At 30.8% G+C, this 26,617-nt stretch overlaps 4 protein-coding genes across 6 annotated transcripts; 3 read left to right on the top strand and 1 right to left on the bottom strand.

Moving 5' to 3' along the window:
- Positions 1-5,485: 5,485 nt before the first annotated feature.
- LOC8275258 (uncharacterized protein At1g08160) lies at positions 5,486-6,378 on the bottom strand. Its single transcript, XM_002523693.4, has one exon. It carries the CDS (start codon positions 6,358-6,360, stop codon positions 5,749-5,751), a length of 612 nt encoding a protein of 203 aa, XP_002523739.1. The 5' UTR covers positions 6,361-6,378; the 3' UTR covers positions 5,486-5,748.
- Positions 6,379-12,581: 6,203 nt separating this feature from the next.
- LOC8275257 lies at positions 12,582-20,188 on the top strand. The gene is made up of 18 exons (XM_015722110.3): positions 12,582-14,127; positions 14,257-14,343; positions 14,447-14,651; positions 14,748-14,856; positions 15,587-15,679; positions 15,839-15,920; positions 16,003-16,062; positions 16,141-16,193; positions 16,445-16,611; positions 17,328-17,538; positions 17,913-17,967; positions 18,065-18,121; positions 18,213-18,464; positions 18,742-18,818; positions 18,970-19,026; positions 19,105-19,198; positions 19,304-19,444; positions 19,675-20,188. The coding sequence occupies exons 1-18, from the start codon at positions 12,946-12,948 to the stop codon at positions 19,780-19,782; spliced, it is 3,090 nt and encodes a 1,029-aa protein (XP_015577596.2). The 5' UTR covers positions 12,582-12,945; the 3' UTR covers positions 19,783-20,188.
- A 579-nt stretch (positions 20,189-20,767) lies between these two features.
- LOC8275256 (cyclin-dependent kinases regulatory subunit 1) lies at positions 20,768-22,372 on the top strand. Its single transcript, XM_002523691.4, has 4 exons — positions 20,768-20,904; positions 21,035-21,165; positions 21,287-21,347; positions 21,775-22,372. The coding sequence occupies exons 2-4, from the start codon at positions 21,113-21,115 to the stop codon at positions 21,925-21,927; spliced, it is 267 nt and encodes an 88-aa protein (XP_002523737.1). The 5' UTR covers positions 20,768-20,904; positions 21,035-21,112; the 3' UTR covers positions 21,928-22,372.
- Positions 22,373-23,335: 963 nt separating this feature from the next.
- On the top strand, positions 23,336-25,844 carry LOC8275255. Of its 3 annotated transcripts, none has more exons than XM_015722087.3 (4): positions 23,336-23,549; positions 23,635-23,717; positions 23,809-23,969; positions 25,125-25,844. In XM_015722087.3, the coding sequence occupies exons 2-3, from the start codon at positions 23,635-23,637 to the stop codon at positions 23,936-23,938; spliced, it is 213 nt and encodes a 70-aa protein (XP_015577573.1). In that variant the 5' UTR covers positions 23,336-23,549; the 3' UTR covers positions 23,939-23,969; positions 25,125-25,844. The 3 variants fall into 3 exon arrangements, with proteins under 3 accessions (XP_015577573.1, XP_015577574.1, XP_002523736.1); XM_015722088.3 differs by having other exon boundaries at positions 25,446-25,844; XM_002523690.4 differs by having other exon boundaries at positions 23,341-23,549; positions 25,110-25,844.
- The last annotated feature ends 773 nt before the right edge of the window (positions 25,845-26,617 follow it).

Below are 26,617 nucleotides of genomic sequence, written 5' to 3' on the forward strand. Positions count from 1 at the left end.
TGCTGGAGTTACTTCTTGATTCAATAATGAACATTGAATTCACAAGGGCAAATGTAGAATATGTTTAAAAAGTAGATTTACAATTTTTTTTAAATAAATATAAAAAAATAAATTAAAATTTGGCCTCTGCTTTATTTAAAATTCTAAAATAATAAATATATATATGTATATATATATATATATGCTAAACATAAAGCTGCAAAGAAAGGTAACCCCAAAAATTTCCATACCCTCCTCCCCCATCATTTCTGGGGCTATTAATAACAAGAAAAAGCTGCATGCCTCATATCATCACAAGTACACTTAAGCCTTTTGGGGACCAAAAATGGCTTTTGCTATTTTATATATTTGTATATATAGTTATATACTTGGAGTCTTCTTAATCCCACAGCAACCCACCAACAATTGTTGTTGGTTTAAAGATTGCAACTCATAACTACCCAGCTTGAATTGCCAGTATAAAGTTCTTCTTTTTTCTTTTTATTTGTTCTTTTTTACTTTCTACTTATGAGAGAATTATTTTATTTTTATGCATAAGTACATAAAATACTAATCATATATTATTTACTCAGACCTAACTTTTGTATATCTCAACTACACCTTATTGTTTATTTTTGCTAATTATGTTCATGGCATTAGATAAAAACAATATTTTGAGAACTTTTTAAAAATAATATATATAAATCTGTTAAAGCTGTAATTAAAAGTTATCACCTAACAGTTTTATATTTATGGTCTAACTTTTAAAATCTACTTTTATGAAGTGCAAATTTACTATAAAGAAAAAAGAAAAAGAAGGGAAGAAATAAAGCCCCATAAGTGTGAGATTGAAGCATGAGAAAAACAGGGGAGAACACAATTTTTTTCATTGTGGAATTTTGGTTGTGATATCTTCATCCAAATCTACCATCCAAGATGCAAATCTAAGGATAATGATTAATTACCAATTATGATTAAGCAAAGCCCACCTACATTTTCCTTAACACTGCTAGTGACTGAGCAATTACACAATTAATTATAAAGGGTAAAATCTTTCCTTTACTCCAAAACCTTTTATATATATATATGATATAATTCTGAGTGCAAGCAAAGTAAATATTTCATATAATAAAGACTAAAACATAATTATTGATTAGACCACCTTCATTTTTGTAATTATTAAAGAAATTAAAGGCATGTTTGGTTCAGAGTTTTGATACAGTTGATAGTTATTTCTCACTAAACAACTATATTAAAGTGCTTAATGAAGATTTAAAAAATAGCAGCTAATATTCGGTTTAGTCTCAATCAGTTGTTAATTGTATCGGCTCTATTTTAGAATTTTTTCTTATGAGCTGATAGTTGATTTTTATTTATTTATTTATTTATACATTATTATTTTTATTAAAAATTATTAATAATATCTTATTTTAAGTTGATTACATATAATTAAATTCTAATATTTTACAATAAATAATTATAATCTTAAAATTATTTTTAATAATTAAATAATTGTAATATTTATAATTACGATATTTGAAATTAGAAATTTTTATTAGTAAAGTTTATATTTAAATTTTTATTTTTAAAATAATTTTAATAATAAATACAATTGAATTAGAAAAATTAATTATAATATTTTTAATTATTATAAGTTACTTTTTTATTAGTTTGTATCATTGAATATAATATAATAAAATAAAATATATTTAACGATAAATTATATCATCAATGATTATTTAACAGATTAAAATTAATTACTAATAATATTTTTTAAAATAATTTAATTTATCAGCCGTCAGATATTAAGCATAATCATAATCAGGCCTAAATGCAAATTATGTCAAATAAATCCTGTCATGCTGCCGGTCATCAAGCAGACGTACAAGGATTTTAATTTTACATGCAAATTAAGATTTGGATACATGCATTGACTTAATGTCTGTCGGTGGTAGTGCCTCCTTAATTGTTTGTTATTGTTAACAAAGAAAAAAAAAATGTTAATTAAGATTCAATTCTTTCAACTAGATGATAATTGCATTATTGAAAGACTATAACAATGGAACACCACTTCATGGGTAACATGAATCTGTCTTTGCTGTACGGACCATTATAATAATAGAATGAGAGAAAAAAGAAAGGGACAATAAATAAACCAACATGCCTACATGCAAGGGTAATATTTTTATTTTTATTTTCTTTAATAATTGTTCAAATGAATATTCATGGATAGCTATTTGAAATTTAAAAGTGAAATTACATGTAAGAATATAATTGATATTTACCCAAATTAATGTTATAAATATATAAATCAAATGTGAGAATGTTCTAAGCTATTGAAATTAGAAAGTAAAAAAAATAAAAATAAAAAGTCAAATGAAGGTCAATTGGACACACTGGTCCGATTTAATTTAAAACAAAAAGGACCACAAAGTTTAATTATGGCCAGGAATGAAAGGAAAATACATGTTGTAGAAAATGCATACGTATGTATGGAGTAGTATAAATTGGGTCCCTTGAGCATTTTCGTATGGCTAAACTTCATATCCCTATCAATTTTATTCGATTCTTACCCATTTAATATTAAATATTATTATACTTTTATAAAAACTGTCTTTTTAATTTAAGACATTAAAAGCAGTTTAGTAAATATATTACATTGCAAAAATTAGAATAGATAAAGGTGACCTTTTGCCCTTTATTTTTCTTAATCTTTCTCTTTATCCTTTTTGGTGGGTGTTTTAATGAATTTATACTTGTATTAATGGGGCAAATGCATGTTACAAAATACAATTTGGAAGCATGGGATCTCTGGGTCCCTATGATTTGAAAGTTGATCATCATGGTTTTGATCATCTCACAAAAACTTATTTGGCAGTTCATGAATTCAGTCCTGTGATCAGTAGTCACATGTAAAATAGTTAAGGGTTTATATTTATTGACTTGTTTGGCAGTTTAATTTTATTTTCATCATCGGATACCAACTTTTTGCACACTTGATCAATGGGCCTCTTGGCAGAATCTCATTGATTATAAATTCTACAAAATTATGTTTAGTGCAAAGTAATCACTTGCAGGGAGAGACAAGAGCTGAGTTTCATCTTAAACAGAAAAAATAAAAAAAGTAAAAATAATTCCTAACTTAATTTCAAATTTCAAATTTAAATATTAGAGATATAATTACGTCCGCAAAAATTATATCCAATACACTCTAAATTATTCTCTACAGATTCATACTAAAAGAAAATGCTACAAACAAAGAACTAGTTACCAAAACATATAAACATTATGCAATACTAGGTATTCTGTTTTCATGTAAAAACAAAACAGAACACATCAAATGGATATGAAAGCAAGAGGCAGCCAGAAGCTCAAGCATAGGCACAAATATTATTACATTATTGAAGGTATTGATGGGGCTTAATTGAAAAAGGTCATGTCCATTAGCAAAGAGACATTTAGCAAAGGGATAGAAAGGAAGGTGTTGAATGAGTTAGGTTACATGTCTTTCATTTCATGCCTCTGTCCATGAACATTGCCTTATTACTCTCCTTCACACCATTCTAGATTATCTCACATCTTCCTTTTCCTTTTGTTTTTTGTTTTTTCTTTCCTTTTTTGCTGGTTTGGAATAAACTTTGAATGATATATGTGATTGAGTTGTTAAAAAACAAGTAGTGATTACTTGGGTGATATTTAAACACTTTAAATAATAACAATAGAAACTTCAACTTATAATTTTCATGTGATTTTATTTAATATATCAACATATATTAAGTATTAGGTGTTCAAATATTATAAAAGAATAAAAAGTTCGAATGTCTTTAAAACTAAATTGAAATTTTTTAAAACTTATAAATACAGAATTTAAGTATTTATTAGATTGCAATAACTAAAAATTTAGGCATCTAAGCCATTAATTAGTATTCATTATATAAACCAATGGGACTGAGATATAAGCTCAATTATTATTGGAGTGAGACTAAAGGCTTCCATGATCTTCTCTATGGCCAGCAAGTGGCAATACTCTTATGTACAGTGATGAGACTGGACTAGGGAGGGGTCTAAAACAGTAGAATTTGCTATCCTGAAATAATGGCTTTTGAGGGGCACAATTGTATATCTTTTTTGTACATAATTTTATAGTGGGGGATTGGACCCATAATATTTAGGGCCACAGAGACATGGGTTATAGGCTTAGATCGATCATGTTAAACTTATGCCTAAAGAAATATCTTGCATCTCCTTTTAGGGATGGATCAAGCATACCTTGTTTCTTGCAGAAAAGGGTTTTCTCAAAAGAGGGGCATACTATGATTATTATTATCTGGCGTTGATATTTTTAACATTCAGCTACTGTTTACACTGGAAATATCTCTCTGGATATCAACTGGGAACCATGACATGGTACTACGTAAGAGGAACAAGTAGGAATTTTCAGGAGTTAGATCAATTCGAACTCCTCCATCCGCTTGAAGTCAAATCTAAACCAATCCAATTTTATAAATAAATAATGACCTGACACTTCTAAAAAGTAAAAGTGTCTATCTTATATTTTTTTTTAATACATATGTATACGTTGATATGTCTTTGACTAAATAATAGCTAATACAAATGTTACACACCTAATAAATATCATACATATCAATGTATAATTAATTTTGTCTACGGAAACAGGCTTTTTATAACATATTTCTCTACTATTTATAACCACAACATCTCCACCAAAGTGCTGTGATTCCCCCAACATCGCCATTTGCTTATTCTTCCATCTTTAGAGCTTAAGAGAGCTGTAATTGCACCTATTTCTCCTTTTTTCCTAACAAAGTCTTTGTGTTCCTCATTGATTGTATTAGGTGCAAGTGTATATCAATTACAATGTATAAGCGACACACTAAATGTAGAAATTAGATAATGATGTCTTCATGAATACCCAATTTTTAAAACTATTTGGTGTGTCATGATCAGTTTCAGTCTTGCTAGCCGGATGCAAAAAATATTGTTTCACTTGGCGTAGAAGTTAAACAACCTTCAGGATAACTTACATTCTCTATATGGTTTCAGGATAACTTACAGTTTTTTATAATATGGTCAGTCAATGTCATCTGACCTTTGCTTTAATAAGTATTTCTCTCTCTCTCTTTTCTTTAAAAAAAAAAAAAAAAGAAAGAAAGAAAGAAGAAAATTAATTTAACAATTTTTCAATTAACTTTCTGGTCTGCAACTGCAAGTAACCTAAACAAAACCATAGCCCATCTAAGCTTTTCTCAAGATAGGCCTTATGAATTTGTTACTGCACTCACATAGCAGAAAACAATCTGCAATTTTCACAGTAGCTGGCCCCTTGGGCCTATTAAGAATTTGTGTTCAATAATCTGTGAGAAAAAACCCATTGGAACAGTAATCTGACAACAGTGGAGTTTCTGTTTCCTAGTCTAGAATTTTGGACAACTCCATTTCCAAGTTCCTAGTATAATTTATCAGGAATAGTCGACAATTCCAAAAGAAACAGCAAGAAGATTGTAAATTTAAAAAGAATAGAAATCATGATACACACGTTCAAATACATTTTGAATACGTAATAAACACCCCTTACAGTACAAAAACAATAATTAGAAAAAGAAAGATATGGCGTCAACGATTCTTAACTACAGAATCAATTTCGTCAGTGAAAAAAAAAAAACAAATCAAGCAGAAAAATAAAACCCACAATTAGAAAAAGAAATTTGTAAAAGAAAAAAAATACTTATGTTCTGTAGAGTATCTGAGCTAGTATTCTATGTCGCAGTAACTCCTCTGTGCAATCTTGGAAGAAGAGAAGTGCACCATCACAGCAGGACATATAACACTTAAATGTCGATGCTTAAACTTCATTACACCAACCTTGAACCTGATTCTTGCCTTAAGCCTGAGGTCTAACTGGAGCTGTCCTGATGCTTTTTCAATCCTCATATCTTTAGACAGTGCCTGTGACAGTGCTGCATCTCTAGCCTCGATCTTCGCTTCTAGCCGAGTCACATTTCGACGAGGTTGATGGAATGGCTCAAGGGTGTTGAAGGCAAGGGTCTGATCATCATAAGATAATGAAACATCAATGTAATCATAGTATATAGATATTCTGGTATTAGGATTATATGCCCTGATAACAAAATCGAACGAGGCGTTGAGGTGGTTGTTGTTGCTGTTGAGGTTAAGGTTATGCACAGAACCATTCTCAATAGAATACTCCATTGATTTTGGTCTGATTATCAGCCAGGTGATTAGCACAACTAGACCCACAATGACTATTAGGGTTAGTATGAGTACAGCAATAACTCGAAATAGCTTCGAGTGGGCTGGCCGAGGAGGCTGCTGAGTGGTGGTGGCGGTGCTATTGGCCATCGTGTGAAGGATTGTGCGTGCTGAGATCAAATGATCTGGTCATAGTTCTTATACAGGAGATGTTAAAAGTTGAAACTAAAATCAAAATGTTCCGTTTGCTTTTTAGCTTTAACATTTCTTGCAAGAAACTCAAGAAATCTTAGGATTCAGGTTCTGTTGTTCTTTACTTCAGACTGAATGTTTCAAGATTCATTACTGCAACTATTATAATTAATTCAAAATTCTATTTAGTCGGCTACATGTACATATTCATATAATTACATAGTCTAGTTAGTCAGGATATGCTATATTAATATAATTTCTGATCAAAATGCATGAAAGAAGAATATCCTACCAGACAGAAACTTTATACCTTGTGTGAGTCTTAATCAACTCAAAACACTTCCATTATTACTGACAGGAAAGGTTTTTATTGTTAAGTAGACTGCTGAAGATGCTGGTTTCTTATTCGGAGAATTTGCATGCAAGAGAGTTCCTTTCTCTTGAAATGAAATCTTGGAAAAATAGACAAAAACAATGTGACAATTCAAGATCTTTGTGAAAAAAAAGTTCTGTGGTGTAGATTTACAGAGTTCGGACAGGAATTAAGGCTTTATATACACAAATTTATAACTATTGAATTACTATTTGGCTCTAAAGAAGGATTAAACAGAACAAAGCCAAATAGTATTCTTCTTGTTCTGTGAAATGGAAAATGCTAAAGAAATCTAAGGATTCTTCAACCCATAAACTTCATCCATCTTCACTATTCAATTCCCCTTTCATATAATTAGAATAGAACTGACTCAAGTATGACGATATTGATGGAAATAAAGAGCAACCCGCCATAATTAGTCCATTTATTTCCATATTCCTTCTTCACGGCCACAGATTACCTACAAGCCAAGTAAATAGATAAGGGAAGCTAAGGCAGGGGAAAAGAGTGTGGAATCTTAGGATAAATCAAGCTATTAAAACTTCTACCAGCACAAGAACAGTTCTAAAGTAACAAAAAACAAAAAGAATATATAAATAATAACCAGTGGTTTAATCACAGAATTAGTGGAGACAAAGAGGAAAGCAATTGCAGGAACTTGAAGCTGCAAAGTGAAGCATTAGACCAATCTCACATCACCATCACGCGCTAGACTTGCTTCACATTTTGCGCTCTCTAGAACCCGAGTCTTGTGTGTTGTCTTGTTGTGCTTGCCATGTTAGGCCAACCGAAAGGAGCGTGTGGCGCGTGAAGTTTATAAAACAAACAATATTAGAGTATTATACCTTAGTAAGGTATGGAGAGAAAAAAATTATAATAAAAATAGTGAACGAAAGGTGCATGTGGTCATCAAATGTGAAGCAATGAAGGTGGTCGCCGCATATCCCTTGGAAGATGCGGCCAATGCTAACCCTTTTGGAGAAGAAACCGACATTTTTAAATCACTTTGCTTTCTTCTTTATAAACCTATTATATCATCGCCTCTCTCCATCTCTGCCTTAGTTCTTATCTGTAGCTATATAACAAGGTAATGATGATGATGAGTAGTCTTTTCTCTTAGCATTAGTGCCACCTCCACCATGCTAAACTCGTATCAGATAACACCACCCACCGTGGCTGTAATGCCTTAGCGGTGGGTTGGTTAATTGGTGGCGGTGCAGCGGGTGACTGGTGGGAGGTGGCTGAGATTATTAAGTGCAAGGCTATGATTTATCAGAAATTTTGGGAGAGAAAGGTCTCCCACAGGGCAACCTTAATCCTTTGGCATGGTCACCTTCTTAGGTGATATTTTTGGCAACCTAATAACGCAAAATTCAAATGGTTCTTTAGGGTATCTTCTTCCTTGCTTCAAGGCATGATTTGGTAGCTCAAGATTTGATGAAGCTATATTAATGATCAGATCATCATGACATGCAGCAAGATATAGCTAGTTTGTTTCTTCAGATTTCTTCTGCTTGTTTCTGTTGCTCTAAATGTGTAATGGATAAAGGCTTCATCTCTTTCCTGGTTGTTATGCAAATCTTGATACTGAGTGTAGATTTTCTTCTTTTCTTTTCCATGCTTTTATTTGGGTAATACTATTGCAAAATAATCAAAACCCAGATTAGTTTTTGTGGTGGTTTTGACTGGTGTGAAAATTTCTATATTTCTCCTCTCATGGAGGCCTGATTGTGAGTAATATATGCAACAGATTAATTAATTATCACAAAGTTGGAGGGCTACTTGAGGATGAAATACTTGAAGATCTCGCAACAACGTACTGAATTGCTCAATAGATATAGTTTTTAAATAAAAATTTCTTCAATAAAAACATAATTCTTGATAATTTTCACCAATCAAATCGTATAAAGTAATAATAACTTCATAATTTCATAATTCTTGAATAGAAAAAAGAGACAAGATATTAGATTTTCTTATTATTCTCAATTTTTTCTATGATATATGAAGTATAATTATGAAAATATTTTCGACTTCTTGTGCTTCGTTATTATTATAATTTTTTTATATTATGTTAACATATTGATTTGGATTATAAACAACAAAATAAAAATAAATTTCTTTTTTTAAGAATTATATAGATAAATTTTATATTATGAACACATTAATTAACATACCAACATAATAAAATTAAATAATTTTACCCTTTTAATTTTAGTTTCTAGTTTTCATACCTTCTGTTGTTTTTAGCTTTTGGAATAATTTTTTTTATTATTATTTTGACTTTTACATATATGTAAATAGAGCAATTATTTATAGAATTAGGAATGTGTTACATTAAGTTAATTATTTATGAAATTAAAATTAAAATTACAACTAGAATTATTTATATTATTTTTTATTTTAAGTTTCACTATTGAAGATCATAAATTCTCCGCGATTAATTACTGATATTTAAAATATTATAATAAATTTAAATATTTTTAGATTCTATTTTTTATTGATACACATTGTGGGGTAGATTTTAAATCGAAAAATAGAAGTAAAAATTGGGAATTTTATTATATAAAGCCAAATAAAAATCCTTGAATTTACCAGAATAAATATTAGATTAATTCAACGGCTATACAAATCAAAATCCACGTGGCACTCCATTAAAATTTCCCGCTACCACCAAAATTTTCAACTTTATAATGAACCTAATTATAATTCGCACACAACACAAACAACCGAAAACTAATGGACAAAGTGCCAATTTTGCCCCTCTAACTTTGTATCAAGAAACCAAATAGCCTCCAAATTAACTTTTCTTGTCACATTTACACTGAATTTCTATTTTTTAGTCCAATTGAACCAAATCTTGATGAGTCTTGTCTTTACCGATCCTCCTCCTTCAAATTGATTAAATAAGATATAATTTAAATATATTAATTTTATTAATAGAAAAGGCATTTGGCTTTTCCTATCATTTTGTTTCTTTGAAATTATGCAGTTATTATGTTTTTTTTTCTTTTATCTATCACTTAACTCAGAATTATTTCTAAAATTAAAATTTATTGTTAAAAATAATAATTATTTTTTTCTTCTTCCATAGAATTGCTGTTAAAGAATAATAATAGTAATAGAAAAGTATTGGAATTAATAAAAATTCTTTTTGCAACTAATACAAATCCATTAAAAATTATTTTATTTTATAAAAAGTTATAGAACATTTCGTTTGTTTGTGTTTTATAGATGAAATTTTCATCCAAATCTAGAGGAGATGTTTGGCTATAATCTCCTGCAAAGCTTCAAATCAAAACCAACCGCAATTATATTAATAATTAAACTCATTAATTTAAATAAATCTAATTCAACCATTTTAAAATTAATAATCTTAATTGTTTCTTTCTTACTCTTGTCTTCCATAAATTAAGATGAGAAAAAATAATATTGTAGTAAAGATCAAAAAAGAAAAATAAGACGAGAGAGAAAAGAATAAAAAAGGAAATGATAGAATAAGGTAAAAAATAAGATAAAAAGAAAAAAAAATAATAGTTTAATTTAACTTAATGTTAAATATCTTTTTTTTTATCATAATTTTTGCTCTCCTAATGGTTTATTTAATATTTATATAAAATTATTATTTGAATTTAAAAATATTAAAGAATAATTTATAAAATTATTAGATGCTATACTGGTTAGATAAAAAGTGAAATAAAAAATATAGCATTACATTTAATTAATTAAATTTTTTTTTTAAATATCATAACAAGAGAGAAAATCTGAATAGATAAAACAAATTTACTATTTTTTTTAATATAATATCTTTCTCGAGGTTGCAAAGACTTTATCAAAATATGTATTTAATTGGAGTAAGAACAAAGTCCTCAATGCCGATCTCCCAAAAAAAATTTATTTTGGGCTTATTTGCTCTCCTAAAACAAGTATGAGGGGCCAATTGACCATTTGTCCAATAGTAAATTTAGTAGCCTTCGAGGGTTGGGTAATGGCTTGCTGCGGTAATTAATTGGCATTATTAATAATAAGAAAATGTAAAGAAAATAAATTATGGTAGAGGTATACTTGTGCACATTTTGGTAGACAATTGTACCCCTAAGAATTAAAATTTTGCCCCCTATTTCCTACCTTACCTACTCTTGACTTTATGGTGTTTATATTTTCTCGGTCTTGCCTTTTAGATTCATATACTTTTTATGAGTTTGCATTCATGCCCATATGCTCTCGTTTGTCAAAAGAAAATTTATTATTTATTTTGTTTTATGTCATTTTTCTTTTAATTTTACATTAAGTTGTCTTGTTTTTTCTTCTTGCCTTTTCTGTTTTTGATTCTTGGTATTTTTTTCAAACAGATAATAATGAAAATATAATTACTAATTAAGAATTAAATACATCTAATAGCACAAATTCTTTTTAATATGAAAAACAACAGAAGCCCAACTAAAATTACATAAAAAATAATTAATTTTAGAAAGCCAATCAATAACTCTAATACAACGTCTTAAAATTATATAAAATATATTTAAAATATAAAAAAAACCTCTAGTTAGAATAATGATTAGATGTAGATTGATTCACTTTGCATTATTTGTTTGTGAAAAAAATTATTGAAACATTATCATGGGTTGTACATTTGTGCCAATATAAAAATAATAGTTAAATTATGTAGTTTACTATAGATGGTATTTAATAGTTTTTACGTAACTAATAAAAATGTAGATAAAAATCTTTTCAATGTCTCATTTGCATTATAAGCATATTTCATTCCTGATGTCAATAATATTTTTTTATATCATTAGTAATTTTAATATATTATTTCAATATATAAGATAATAACATTATATATTACTACATTTAAAATTGAAATATATTTTCGTTGTCCATTTTAAATGAATGAATTATTTAAATAGATATATTTACTTAAAATTGTTCATTTATTTACCCTCTTGATTAACGTATAATATTGATAATATTTTGGAAAACAATCCTAATTATTTAATTTAAAATTTAAAATATCTTAAATAATCGTATTTAGAATATAAATTATTTTTAAATGTATATTAAATAATTTTAAAAACTTTTATTAAAACTATTTTTAACATGTCAATCATTTTCAAGAAAAGTATCTTTCCATGGTTAAATGCATGTCAAGACAATTTAATTGAGATGTAAAACATGGTGATTTTTATTTGATTAGAGTGGGCATTGACTTTCTAACACATAACATAATTAAAAAATTAAAGTTAAAAATTCTAAATATGTCAATTTTTAAAAATGAATATCAAGTTTTTAAAATATATATAGAAAATTTGAACTGAAAATATAAACTTTTTTTAGACATGTCAATTAATGCGTATTTACTTTTTGAGGCATACAAAAAATTTCAAATATTTTATTTTTAAAATATCTATCAACTTTCTCACATTTTATTTACAATTTTAAATTAAGTCTATAAATTATATTTATATGATTATTTCTTTAGAATTATAACTATTCTAAATGTGTTATGTTTTTCAAGAGTATATAAATCTATTGACATATATATTCATAAAAAATAAAACCATTGTTTTAACATCCTTAAAATAAGTCCATCACTTCGTACAAAATCTGTAAATTCTTATTTCAGAAAGAAAAAAAGAGTTTTGAGAATATTTTGTAATTTATTTGACTAAAAACCCAAATAATCCAAAAACCAAAGCACAAGGACTTCTTCAGCAAAAATCCACAATTTCATGGAGGAGGGGTAGTTTTGTAATTTGAATAGCCCAGCTAAGGTGGCATCCTCTTCCCTTTCTCTCTCTATTAACCCTACCTTCTGGTCTCCTCCTCACTCTCTCTCTCTCTCTCTACAATCCCCTGTTTTTCCTTTCTTCAAAGAACGAAACTCACCAATACCCTTCTCATCTCTATCCCCTCTCTTTTTCTCTTAACTTAGCCCTAACCTTTTTCTTTTTTCTTTATCGCTTTTTTGGTTTTCCAGTTAGTAAACAATCAATTCCAGATTCTTTTCTATTCAATTCGTACCCATCTAAAGAAACCACGCAGAGACACAACAATAAATATATAACAATATGCAATATGATTCAAATCCCCAATCAAAGACTTATCCATTAGTCTAAAACAAGAGAAGAACAAAACTCAGAAAGCTTTCCTTCAATCTGATCCCTATATATATGGCAAACGGAAAAGATAACAACAAGGATATGCTTGTGGCGGAAGTCCGGCCAGGTCTAAAACGGGAGTTTGCTTTTGCGTTTAAGGCCCTCTCCGAAATTTCCCGGTCATTGGGTCGGACCCGAGCTAGCCGAACTCGGAGTGGTGGGGGCTGCGTCTCTCCTGCCAGTAATAATAAGAAGAAGAGATTGAAGGGTAAGAAAGACCAAAAGGCGAGGGATTTGGAGGAGAAAGAGGAAGAGAATGTTAGCGATGTGGTGGAATTGGGGAGTGGAGATGAGGAGGCAACGATTGGTGGTTTGATTGAATCAGTTTCTGTTTCGGATACAGAAATCAATGGTGGAAATAATGGAGAGATTGTGGAAGTGAAGGAGAATGGAGCGGGTTCAATGTGTTTAGAGGAGACAGAAAAGAGAAATGAACATGAGGAGGTATTAAAGAATGATCAATGTGAAGAAAGGAGAAGTAGGTCGTTGCCTTATTCTATGAAAGTTGAGGATGAGAGCAAGAATGAGAGTGATAGGACATGTGAGGAAATAGTTAGTGGCTCGGTACCAATTTTAATGGAGGAGGATTCAAGGAAATTGGAAGACGTGACAATCAAAGAGGAGATACCTAAGAGAAATGAACCTGAAGAGGTTTTAGGGAATGATGATTTGAAGAGATATGCTGATGGAAATGATCAATGTGAAGAAAGGATTAGTGGATCATCGCCTAATTCTATGAATATTGATAATTTTGAAAACCAGAATGGTGAGCATTCAAAGAATGAAATGGAGAAAGTTACAGCAATGAATGAGCTTTTAGAAAGCAAGAGTGATATGAATAATGTAAACGAAGAGGGTACTAGCATGTCTTCTGTAATACTTATGAATAGTGAAGGAGGTGCGATTGATTCGTTGCCAATCAATGACAGTACTAAGGTGGAGAAGGAGAAGCCTATGAGGAGGTTTACTAGGTCATTGTTGAAGCCAAAGATGGAGATAGGGCAAGAATATGCTGTTAAAGATAGTTCAAGTGCTGCTGATGATGCAGGTAGTCCATCTGCTGCTTCTAATTCCGGTACAATGTTGAAAGTATGGAAGAATGATACATTAAAGAAGTTCCCAACAAAGCTGAAGGATCTTCTTGATTCGGGTATACTAGAGGGACAACAAGTGAAATATATGCGAGGCTCCAAGGTATGACTTAAGGTTGCTGTAATCATTAACATTAATTACACGTAGCTATGTATTAATATTGGACATCAATTACACGTAGCTATGTATTAATATTGGCCCAACACTTAGCTAGGATTGTTTCAATTGTAGGCAAGAGGGGCTGGAGAGACAGTATTGCAGGGGGTTATCAGTGGATCAGCGATTCTGTGTTTTTGTCGCAGTTGCAGAGGAAATGAAGTGAGTAATCTGTTTAATTGTGAACTGGTATCTTCTTTCTCTAATTGATCAAGTATTTTTGTTTGAATGACTAAGTGCATTTTTTCCTTGATTACAAATACAGGTTGTTACACCTAGTATATTTGAGGTGCATGCTGGCAGTGCAAATAAACGTCCACCAGAGTATATTTACCTAGAGAATGGGAATACACTTCGTGATGTGATGAATGCTTGCAAGAATGCATCATTGGAGACTTTGGATGAAGCTTTGTGGCTTTCTACTGGTTGTTCATCATTGAAGAATTCTACATTCTGTCTGAAATGCAGAGGTTTCATTACATAATGTTTGAGGCTTATTCTTTTTCAAATAAATGGGTAAGTTTGCAGAGAATAAATTTTTTGGGCATATTTATGATGGTTTATAGGGAAACTTGCTGAGGCCAGCACTGGAAGATCAATGACATTATGCAGTCAATGCATGGAGCTAAAAGATTCTCAAGCTAGCATACCAGCAACAACAGATACGGACAAAGGGTATGCTGAGTCAGATGTTTGTGCTTACAGAATTGTCCTGTATAGAAAATTTAGAATAACTATTTCTTTAGAAAAAATGATATGCTTATTACGCTATAATCATGTAATGGATGTTAAGTGATTGTCTATGTTGCTCACACATGGAATGGGAATGGGACCATGGGTACTTGACATTCATATAATCAACTCTTTTCACATTATTTTCTTCTCTTATATGATTGATTATATATAAATGTCTTAGTTATTTCTATTATAATTTGTAATCTTTGATGGTTGTTTAAGCTGATTAGAGATGAAAACAAAGTCCCTGTTTCTGCTATATATATACCATATGCTGCTGTGGCTTCAAAACTTCCAGCTCATTAATCCTCCCCCTCCCACCCTCTCCGTAACTCTCTCTCTCTCTCTCTCTCTCTATATATATATATATATATATATAGATATACCATTTTGTTTTCTTGTTATTTGCTGACGATAAATGGTGTAAAATTTGTTCATCTTCTGTTTGGACATGTCTTCTGCTGAAATTTTTGTGAAATTAGATTTGGGTAGGATTTGTTTTGTAGCTATACAAACAATTATGCATATGCAAGCAAAACTAGCTAGTAGCTAGATAATATACAAGCAGATTTTTTTGGTGCAAGATAAATTTACACTGGAGCTTCTTTTCTAGTTTATATCTTGTGTAATGCTAATAGACATTGATGTTCTTTTTCTTCTCTTGTTTCAGGACACCAAAATCACATCCTGTTTCAAAGTCATCTGATAGTGTGTTAAAGTGTAGCACTTCACGGAGCAAGAGTCAGGGGAGACTTACAGTAAAGTTAGTATTCTTCTTTTTCTTCTCTCTTTTCCGTGATTTAGATTTATTTTTTATTCTTATATCAACTACTTTTGTTTTAATGTTTATGTAGCCTGTTCTGAAATTTTCTGTTTTCTAATTTTTCTGCTCAAAGGCCTTACATTGTTGGTAATTCTATAGGGATTTGCGGATGCATAAGTTGGTTTTTGAAGAGGATGTCTTGCCGGATGGAACTGAAGTTGCTTATTATTCTCGAGGACAGGTTGTTACTGCAATGATTGTAGATCCTTTTTTAACATTTGATTCGAAATTGTTGTTTCTGAGTTGTAGTGTGTTGTTGGCAGAAATTGTTGGTTGGATACAAAAAGGGCTTTGGCATATTTTGCTCATGCTGCAATACTGAGGTAATCTTTCTTCTATTAAATTTGTTACCCTTTTCGGTACTGTGTTAAAGATATGAAAATTTTGACATTTATGAGCAGGTCAGCCCCTCACAGTTTGAAGCTCATGCTGGCTGGGCATCCCGTCGAAAACCGTAAGTATAAATGTTCAGAATCTTTAGGTGATCTTGGGTCCAAAGTGCTGGTGTGTTGATTCCTTGGTTATACTAATCAGTGACTCAAAGTTAGTAATTTTCTTCTGCATGGCATGATATAAATTGCAAGACCTATGTTCTCTGCATGCTCCAAGACTGCCTACTTTTTTGCTGGAAGATGTGTTTTTTCATTTATATTACCTTTTAATTTTTCTTTAAGTTGTTTCTGACTTGTGATTTTGTTTGAGCAGCTATCTGCACATTTACACATCTAATGGGGTGTCTCTTCATGAGTTGGCAATATCACTATCCAAAAGTCGGAAGTTCTCTACGCATCAAAATGACGACCTCTGCCAGATTTGTAGAGATGGTGGGGATCTGTTGTGTTGTGATGTGTGCCCAAGGGCTTATCACAAAGGTGAATATGCATATCTTTGATGATGTGTGTTATTTGTAACTGGTTTCTATTCATTTGGATATGACAATATGGGTTTGCCCTGGAAAACATGATCAGCTGTTGACAGTTCATGGTAAACAGAAAATATAGTATGAAAATGAAACTGTATCTGTCTGTTGATACTATCAACAAAGCGCTTTTGAATAAAGTAAACAAGCATATTCAAAAGCCATTTGATATTTTTAGCTTTTCTGTTGCATTTTATGTATACATCTCCAATCTCTAATATACTATTTATGTTTATTGTTCTTTTTATTTTTCTTCCCGTCTTTCTTTGGTTTTTTCCTAAGTCCATAGAGGGGAGCAATTAGATGAACTTAGGTCCAATTAGTTGTGTTTTGTACAACCAGATATCATGTAAGCACCACTAAACACCATGGTTCTTATGGTACATAATAGGTTCCAAATATTAGTTGCCATTGACGTAATTGTCACTTATGATTAACGATATATGGTGACTTAATGAGGTTCTGAGTCACAGTTTATTTCAAACCTGTGGTCCAATTTCAATGCATTACATTTTAGGCCTATATAGGTAATTAGTTTTTTTTTTTTCATAAGGCTAGGTTTACATTGCAGTTTCTTTACGTGTCTATTATCCTGCTATTTTTGGAAAGTTCTGGTTATTACCATCATCTGATTTTCTTACTTTGATTTTCAATATATTTCAATTGCAGACTGTCTTGCTCTCCCAGAAATTCCAACTGGTAGATGGTATTGCAAATTTTGCCTGAATAACTTTCAGAAAGAAAAGTTTGTGGAACATAATGCCAATGCAATAGCAGCAGGCAGAGTTGCCGGGGTTGATCCTATAGACCAGATAACAAGGAGATGCATTCGTATTGTCAAAACGATGGATGCTGACTTTGGTGGATGTGTTTTTTGCAGGTAGAGTCTTGCTATATTAAATACGATGTGGTCCTTTTTTCTTCTGCTTTTGGTGTGCTCTTTCTGTGAACATAAAAAATCTCAGTTTCCTACAGATAAGGTCATATTGCACTTGCACCTGGTGTTACAGTGCAATGTTAAAGGCGTAGGTAGATTTAGTTAGTACTTTGAGATGTAACTTCTTTAATGTTGGATATGAACTTGGTGCTATGAGTTGCTGCTATTATGTTCTCTTATGTTAGTTCTGGTGATGTTTGAATGCTATGTTTAGGCTTGAGATTTGATTTCTTGCACTCTTTTTGATACTTTCTGTCTTCTATTCTTACTTGTCAGTTTTTTATTTTTCTTAATAAACATTTTCTTGAATTTTGCAGAGGCCATGATTTTGACAAGATATTTGGTCCTCGTACTGTTTTACTCTGCGATCAGGTACTCTTTGTTAAGATCATTATATGCTAGTGAAAATTTATTTATTAATTGTACTTTTATCCATGTTTTTCCTCTAATTTGCATTGAATTTTCCTAGTGTGAGAAGGAGTTCCATGTCGGCTGTTTAAAGGATCACAACATGGAGGATCTAAAGGTACTATGTTGTTGTGTTCTTACCATATAAAAGGTTTTCTTTTGTCGAGTTATTATTTTATCTAGAAATGTTCACTCAATTTGTGCTGCAGGAGTTGCCCAAAGGGAATTGGTTCTGTTGCTCAGACTGCTGTAGAATTCATTCTGCTTTGGAGAAATTGGTTCTTCGTGGAGAAGAGCGGCTTCTAGATTCTTCTCTAAATCTTATAAACAAGAAAGTTCAGGAAAAATGTGCAGGGATTGATTGTAGCAATATTGATGTGAGATGGAGGCTTCTGAATGATAAAATAAACCCTGCTGGTGACACTGCAGCATTACTATCTGAAGCCCTTGCTATTTTACATGTGAGTAACTGCTCTTATTATGTTAAAAATATTTTTGTTTGTCCATAATAGAAAGTAAAAACTGTGGAGTTGGTTTTTGATAAAAATGTTATTATTGCTGAAGTTTTGTGTGTACTACTGCTTGAGGAAGTTTTTCATATGTACTTGCTGTTTGGTTCTGTGCACTCTTTTATATTTTCCTTTCAGTAGGTTATGGTCCATTTTTTCTGCCACGTATTACTATTACTTTATTTATTTATTTAATTTCTAATTATATTTCTTCCCTTTATGGGCTTAGGAACAATTCAATCCTATACTTGTAGCTGGAACTTCTAGCAAAGCTGACCGTGATCTCATCACATCAATGGTTTTTGGGTAAGCAATGAGATGTACTTGCATTTGCAAATAGTATCTTAGACTACTTGTGATTGTTTTAAACATTGTACTATTTCTTTTTCTCCTTGTGATTAATATTGTTCTCCATATAACATTGGCTGGTGATTGATCACACTCATTGTTTCTGTAGAGATAACCTCAAAGGACAGGAGTTTGGCGGCATGTATTGTGCTGTATTAATGATCAAGTAAGAATTATTAATGAATTTATTCGTTCATTATCATATTTCACGACAGGTGCTTTATACTAATTACTTGTTATGCAGCCAAGCGGTAGTGTCGTGTGCAATCATTCGTTTTTTTGGGCTGGAGTTGGCAGAACTTCCTCTAGTTGCAACCAGTAGTAAAGCACAGGGAAAGGTGATTTAATTATGCTGCAGTTGTGACACTTTATTTTGCTTTGCCACTGTTTCTGTTTCAGAGGATATATCATTGCTGACTAAAGTAGTTATATTACATATATAGGGTTACTTCCAGGCCTTGTTTACTTGTATCGAGAAGCTACTTGGGTTTCTCAATATAAAGAATCTTGTACTTCCAGCAGCTGAAGAAGCTGAATCCATCTGGATAAACAAATTTGGCTTCAGAAAATTAACCCATGAAGAGGTGCGTGCTTTTGTTCGATGGAGACTGTTGAGTCTTGCTTTGCACTTTTAAATGCCTTACTTCCGCGAGTCTTTTAAGTTAAACACTAGAGTGATATATTTTTCAATTCTAAAGGTTTTAAAACATCAGATATTAGACTTATTTAGTAAACACTCTTTACTAGTGTTTAATACATCAGATCGCTTCATTCTCACATTGTGTTTTAACATATGCATTCTGTTGCATTGCAGTTTTTGAAATTTAGGAAGGCTTATCAAATGATGGTCTTTCAAGGAACATCAATGCTTCATAAGCCAGTCCCCAAGATTCGGATTGTTGGTCGATCAGAAGGCGGATGAAATATTGGATGGATGGATGCTAACATTTATTTTTTCTTTTGTTTTTTCTTTTTCTCTTTCTGGATTTTGTGGAAGTGGGGAAAGCAAATTTTTGGGAGGTGTTTTCCTTCATGTACAGCAGCATCTGCTTTCTTTGGTTGGAATTTAGTGTACAGGATATTTGTAGATGATGTTAATAGTTGAAGGTCATAGGCAAAACTTGAAATTCTTTTTGTAGAAGGAAATCAGAGAAGGATCATAGACAGTTGATAGGTATATATGCAAGAGTAGTAACTTGCAAAGTTTTGAAATAGCTGAAAACTAGTATATGGAAAATGCCATTTGTGAGTGGAATTGCTTAAAGAAATATCAATGTTACTTGAACAATTGAGACACAGTTTCTGAATGAATCAATGGGAATTGTATATCTCCTGGTTTTGTTATGAAATTACATTAGTATTATTCTGTAATATTATTATTATTATTAGTTTTACAATAATAATATTTTCCGTAAATATTCCATTTCTTTTAAGTATGGATTATACTTTATTAAAATAATGCCACTCCCTCTATTCTCATTGGTCAGAGACATCTATTAGTATTATTTCAACCTTATCAGATTGGAAAATTACTAATACTATAGGAAATTTATTATTTATATAATGAAATATATATCTATTAATATTAGTGGAAAATTATTAATACTGGAAATTGATTATTTATATGATCAAATGTATTAAAATAATGTATATTCCAGTATCATGCTTCTATGTATTACTTAATTCCTTGGGATAATTATAATATTTTTTATTAATTAATTTATTAATAGAGAAAGATAATTATTTAAAAAGGAAGGGAGAAAGAAAAAGAAAGTTCTAGTCATCTAAAAATTAAGACGTTGAGATTATTAAAAATTATGATTAGGCTGTTAAAAAAGCGGGAGGATTTCAAAATTCAAAATTCAAAATCAAATAAAATAAAATAAACAAACTCCCATATTTAGATCTTGATTTACTATTCACTGCCTTTAAATATCATCTATTTACATTTTTATCCCTTTCTTTTATATCAAAAGCTCGTTATATTCTTCTTCTCCACAGTTTTCATCACAGTCTCGCTCTCTTCATTTCCTCTTCAATTAAGGTACACCAGTGTTTTTTTTTTTTTTTTCTTTTTAAATTCCTTCTTCTTTGAATTCTTTGTTCTCTATAATCAATCCATCTTCACTGTATTCTACTGATTTTCTTTTCTAATTTGTTTCACTTGTCCACAGAAATAATTCAAACTTTGAAAAGAAAAATTTGGGATTTTTTTCAAACACTAAAAAGCCAAACTAACACAGCTATAGCAAATGGGTCAGATCCAATACTCTGAGAAATACTACGATGACACTTATGAGTACAGGTCTTAATTTTACTAATTAATCAGTTAATTATCTCTTTCTTACGAATTCTGCTCTCTGATCTTCTTTATCTAATTATTTATTTGTGCGATTGAATTATTTATTTGAATGGTGTCCGTATAGGCATGTAGTGCTTCCTCCTGAAGTAGCCAAACTGCTCCCTAAGAATCGCCTTCTCTCTGAAGTGAGTTTTACTTCTTTTAATTCATAATTATTTTTGTTGCATGTGTATTTTTTTTATTCGACCAGGAAATTTCTTTTTTTTTTTGTTGTATTATTAGAGATTTTCTTATTAATAATCTGACTCACTTAGGGTTGTTTTTCTTCCATTTTGTAATAATGTTATTAGACAAATTATCCAATTTAGGGTTTTACATGGCTTTGGTGTTCATTTATTTATCATAATCCTTGTTAAGTTTTGTTTTTTAGGTACATAAAAACTTTAGTGGGTGAATTCAAGATGATTGATTCATTTAGTTTTGTATGATTTTATTTTTTTGGGTTACAGTTCAGTTTTGGTATGATACTAGTTATATAAGGTGTTTATAAGTGGTTTAATTAATCTGTCTTGACGTGATACCGATTCTGGTTTGTGATTTGGGTATTGTTAGAATGAATGGCGTGCCATCGGAGTTCAGCAGAGCCGCGGTTGGGTTCACTATGCGATTCATCGCCCTGAGCCCCATATCATGCTCTTCAGGAGGCCACTGAACTATCAGCAGCAGCAGGAGAATCAAGCTCAGCAGAATATCCTTGCTAAGTGATCTTTTTTTAACCACCCGATATCCTGAAAATGTTGAATACAGAACAAGAAAACAATACTACTTTGGTTTATGCTCTGCGTAAACACGCTTCTGCTTAGTTTCGGATTTCCTAGCTGTTTGTTATGTTGTAATTCTCTTCTCTAGAGAATTTCTTGTCAGTCGATTCGCATCTTCTGCTTATCAACCATGGCTTTCTAATGATACTTGGTTACTGGGTATTACTTGATTAGGATGTATGATGACGGTTTTACTTTCTAGTGTACTTTTGGTTGGATGGTATTGATCCAAAAGTAATGGTGGATTTTGATGGATAGTGTTTAATTATTATGGTGTGTTATTTTGTGGTTGTAGTTGTTGTTACTTGAAATCACAGGATTTTAGATATTGTGTATGTGGGTGTGCGTTTACTATGGAAGCAAGAAACTTTTATCTTATTAATTCTGAATCATTTGTCCATGGATATGATATTAACTTCAATTTTTTATTGATACTGTTGGCTCCTCATTTTCTTTTCTTAGCGGTCCATTTTTTAAAATGATTTCAGTTTATCACTGGACTAGAAGAATGAAGAATTAGAAAGCAGATCAGAAATTGGATTTCTTGTTATAGTTGGTTAATGCTTAATTTGATCATTCAATTCTAAAATTTGAATTAAAAAATTGTGTTCCTTAATTTAAAATAAAACCCTGTTAACAAGCTGTTCAAATCATGGAGGCATTTTTGATATTCCGTTCAAAAGTTTGACAAGCTCTTCCTTCTTTTGTACTGTTATATGTCTTTAGAGTTCTCGATACTAAAGATGAGAGGAACGAATTTACCAGTATATTGGTTTTGGAAGCTAAAACATTCTTTCCAACGGTAGTAAAATACTGTCACCAATGCTTTTAAAAAAACAATTTAAAAATTAATTATATATTGAATAATTAATAATATATATATATATATATATATTTATATATATATATATATTTTTAAAAAAATAAATAAATATGTATTAATTATTTATTAGTTTGGTGTATATAAATGACATATACTAATATTTGTTATTTTCTAAAAGAAGCTGAATAAATAGGATTTTTTTTTTATTTTTCCAGTAATGCCCTCAATTCTATCTCAAAATGAATAAAAAATTTCTTTTCTAGCAAATTGTAGTAAACAATTAAATTAGCTCTCTATAAAGAAAACATGCTTCCTTATCTGTCAATTTTTTAATGGAAAATTCTTGCTTTTTGCTATAATTAAATGTATTAAATTTTTAAATAATTGATGTATATTTATTAATTTTAAATAATAAAATATATATCAATCACTTAATTTTAAAGTATAAAATATTAATAAGAAATTTTTTATTTTATAGATTTTTTGTTTTTAAAGTGTAAATCTATTTAAGCAATAATGGGCTTATTGAGAGTTTCATGAAAAGCCTAACAATAAGCCCAGTTTGAAGACATCTTTCTTTTTCTTCTTCTTCGTCAGCAATAACTCAATTCTGTATGCTAAACTTTTGTTTATAACTGCAAAATTTAACGATTTCTATCCTCTTTCAAAGCCCCTCAACTTGCTGAGTCCACTCTTTCTTAACTCGACCACTCGGAATCTCAGTTAGCATCAATAGTGATCAGGTAATTCTTGTTAGGGTTTTCTTTAGCTATCAATTGCAATTAATAATTTTGTTTTCAATCTTGATCATATATATATTTGTATCAGATGACACGTAGTCGCAATGCAATTGTTGCAGCTGGATTAGTAGCTTTTGCTGCTGCAGGCTTAGCATTTCCATTTTACATGGCGTAGGTCAATTTAAATTAATAATACTGAGATTTCTTTTTATTTTAGTACCTCTAACTAATCTGGATACTGTGTTTTTCTTTTTCTATGTAGCTCATCTAGGAGTAGTCCAGTGATAGATTCATCGAAACCTTTGCCACCGCAAGCAACATTTCGAGGTCCCTATATAAACACCGGTTCGCGTGACATTGGACCTGACCATCAGTCTTACTCCAAGAAATGATCTACTTTTGATAACATAAACATTACAAATTGTAAGTGATCTACAAGTCTTAATACTCTGCGAATTTAGCTATTGTTTTTTTTTTTTTTAATTTCTTTCTTTAATGTTATCTAACTTCTTTTAGGTCTTTTATATAATTTATATGATGCGCATCTTTGTGGTGTCCATAACAAGACTTCTTCTCATGCATGCTCAATTGACCGCAACTAATATCTGAGTGATAAGTAGTAATTTATACTTGAAGATTGAATAATTGGGTCATTGATCGGGTTGGTGTATAATGGGGACATTATATATACCTAGAGTAGTTACGTAATTTTATAGCTTGAGAATACACCCTTGTGCTAGTGAATAAATCTCAGAAATGAGAATCTTCTTGTGAGTAATTATATAGAATTGAACCCAAAACAGATAGAAAACTTTTTTCAACAAAAATTGCTTATTTGCCAGAAAATTGATATCAAGTTTCAATTTTAAGGGACTCCCTCTATTTCCAGATTACAGAAAAGGAAAAATTGATTTAGTCCAAAGATTAAGATCTTTGTAATATTCTGAAATCTTCATGAACATCATGATAATAGGAGCTGTGCAGCGGCCATAAAATAAGAGTTTGATAAAATATAGAACATAGATATACATATGAGAACCAATCCCAAAAATAAGGCAGAATAAATTGGGTTGATATTTGAAGAGTTGATGTATATAAAGTCAAAATGCTAAGATATACATAACTCAATCTCTTTACTGTGTGGTTATTAGCAGAACTTAAGCGTCAGCAAGAAAGGAAAAGATGATTGAAACTGTGATGGATTTCAACTGTGTTATTCTAAACAAGCAGGGACCTATTTTGGTGTTAATCTATACAGGCCTAAAATCTATATCTTTAAAAACTTTTTTAAGATTATTAGTAAAGTAGACACCCGTGCACAACAGTAAGTCATTGGGCTGATTGCCACAAAACTCTCACAAAGATGTTTGAACATGCCAATGGTCATAGACTCATAGCTCAGAATATTACAAGCTGCTCGGGGCACCAAATTCTGTTTTTATACTGCAATATTGTTTTATATAAGTATATTTGTTTATTTATTGAATTATTTACTGGAAATGCATGCACATATGTTTTTGGTTTTGTGTTGCAAGTATGATAGATATTAGTGGCGTGATGCAGGCTTTTTATCTATAGGTTCTTGAAGAGTCTTCCAGTTGTTTCAGTAAGGAAGGTGCAGTGATTAGGTTTTGCATCCATTTTTCTCATATTTTATCATTTACTCGATTGGTCAAATGTATCTATTATTTCAAGAGGAATTTTCTTATTACTTATATATTTGGATTCAAAAATAGTTGAGTAGAAACTTGAAAAATGAGGATAAGATTGTGCAATATATGTGAAAGACTAAACAAGAATGATGTATTTGGTGAATTGTCTAGCAAGCTACTGACTTGAGCAATGCAATTGCTTGCTTCTACTCTCTTGTTGATGTCTGGATGTCTGTTGTCTGCCTAGCGATTCATTATCTTAATCCTATGCATGGAAGCAATGAAGTGTTAAAATCATATCTGCAAGTGAGCTGCCCCCCCTTCTGCTAAGCTCGTACTCAGAGGAGGCCTCAGATGTGCTTGAGTCTATTGTGAGCCATGGGATGGTTGGAAATAACATATGCAATTCAAGCACATTCTCATTCAAACAGTGTCCTGTTAAAAAGCAGAATCCTGAGTTGCCCTGATTGCAAAATGCAGGAAATTCGACAATAATTGTCACAACATTATTTGCACAACTTGCTGGAAAATTCTTGATTCTTTTGTTGTATGTTAGGGTGAAAAGGTTTTTGTAGTGACTTTCTTGTCCAGCAGCTTTGGTGCGCTCTTTTTTTTAATCCTTTTACATTCTTGTATTAGACTATTAGTTTGTTGCCCCTCCCAGCTTATGTTATTCTAGGAGTATTTATAATGCATTAATTAAATAAATAATAAAATTAGGTTATCTAGAGGTGCTCTAAATTCTCGAATAAATGAGCTTTTAATTTTGACAAATGAAAATATCAATTGAATCATGTTTAACCGAGAGGTGAATCAACATTTTAATTTGAGAGAAAAATATTCCATGGGATGTGAATTTTCCAGGAAAAACATTTCTTTTTTTCCCAATTAAACTTGCATCAACTCATCTATTTTTTTCCTTGAGAGAATACATAACATGTTAGTCATTTATAGAAACTGTATTTTTAAGCTCTTAAATTTTTATAATTTTATTTTATTTTATTGGATTTTTATAATAAAATATAAGAGATCAATATAATTAATAAATAATTATATATATAAAATATTAATTTAAATAAAAATAAGAACATACCAGCTTAATAAAATTAAATAAAGATTTAGGAGCTGAACAGAATAATGTGTTTTGCCGCATAATCCAAAAGTTGAGGTTGCAAGGCCATCCATGCTCTGCATGGCAGATCTCATTTCAGGTCAGCATCATCTAAGGACTTCAAGGTGACACGTTAGTTCTTCATATGTCATGCCCGCAATTTCGGCTAATAATAGTGGCTTAAATACGTACTTGTTAAAATCTTATAGGTTGTAGTCCATCACCAGCAATAAGGTCGAACACATAATAACAAGAAGAAATCAACTGACTGTTAAAAACTTTCTACCTTTCACATTACAGAGCTTTCG

This window comes from Ricinus communis, chromosome 8 (genome assembly GCF_019578655.1).
Source record: "Ricinus communis isolate WT05 ecotype wild-type chromosome 8, ASM1957865v1, whole genome shotgun sequence".
Taxonomy (NCBI): domain Eukaryota; kingdom Viridiplantae; phylum Streptophyta; class Magnoliopsida; order Malpighiales; family Euphorbiaceae; genus Ricinus; species Ricinus communis.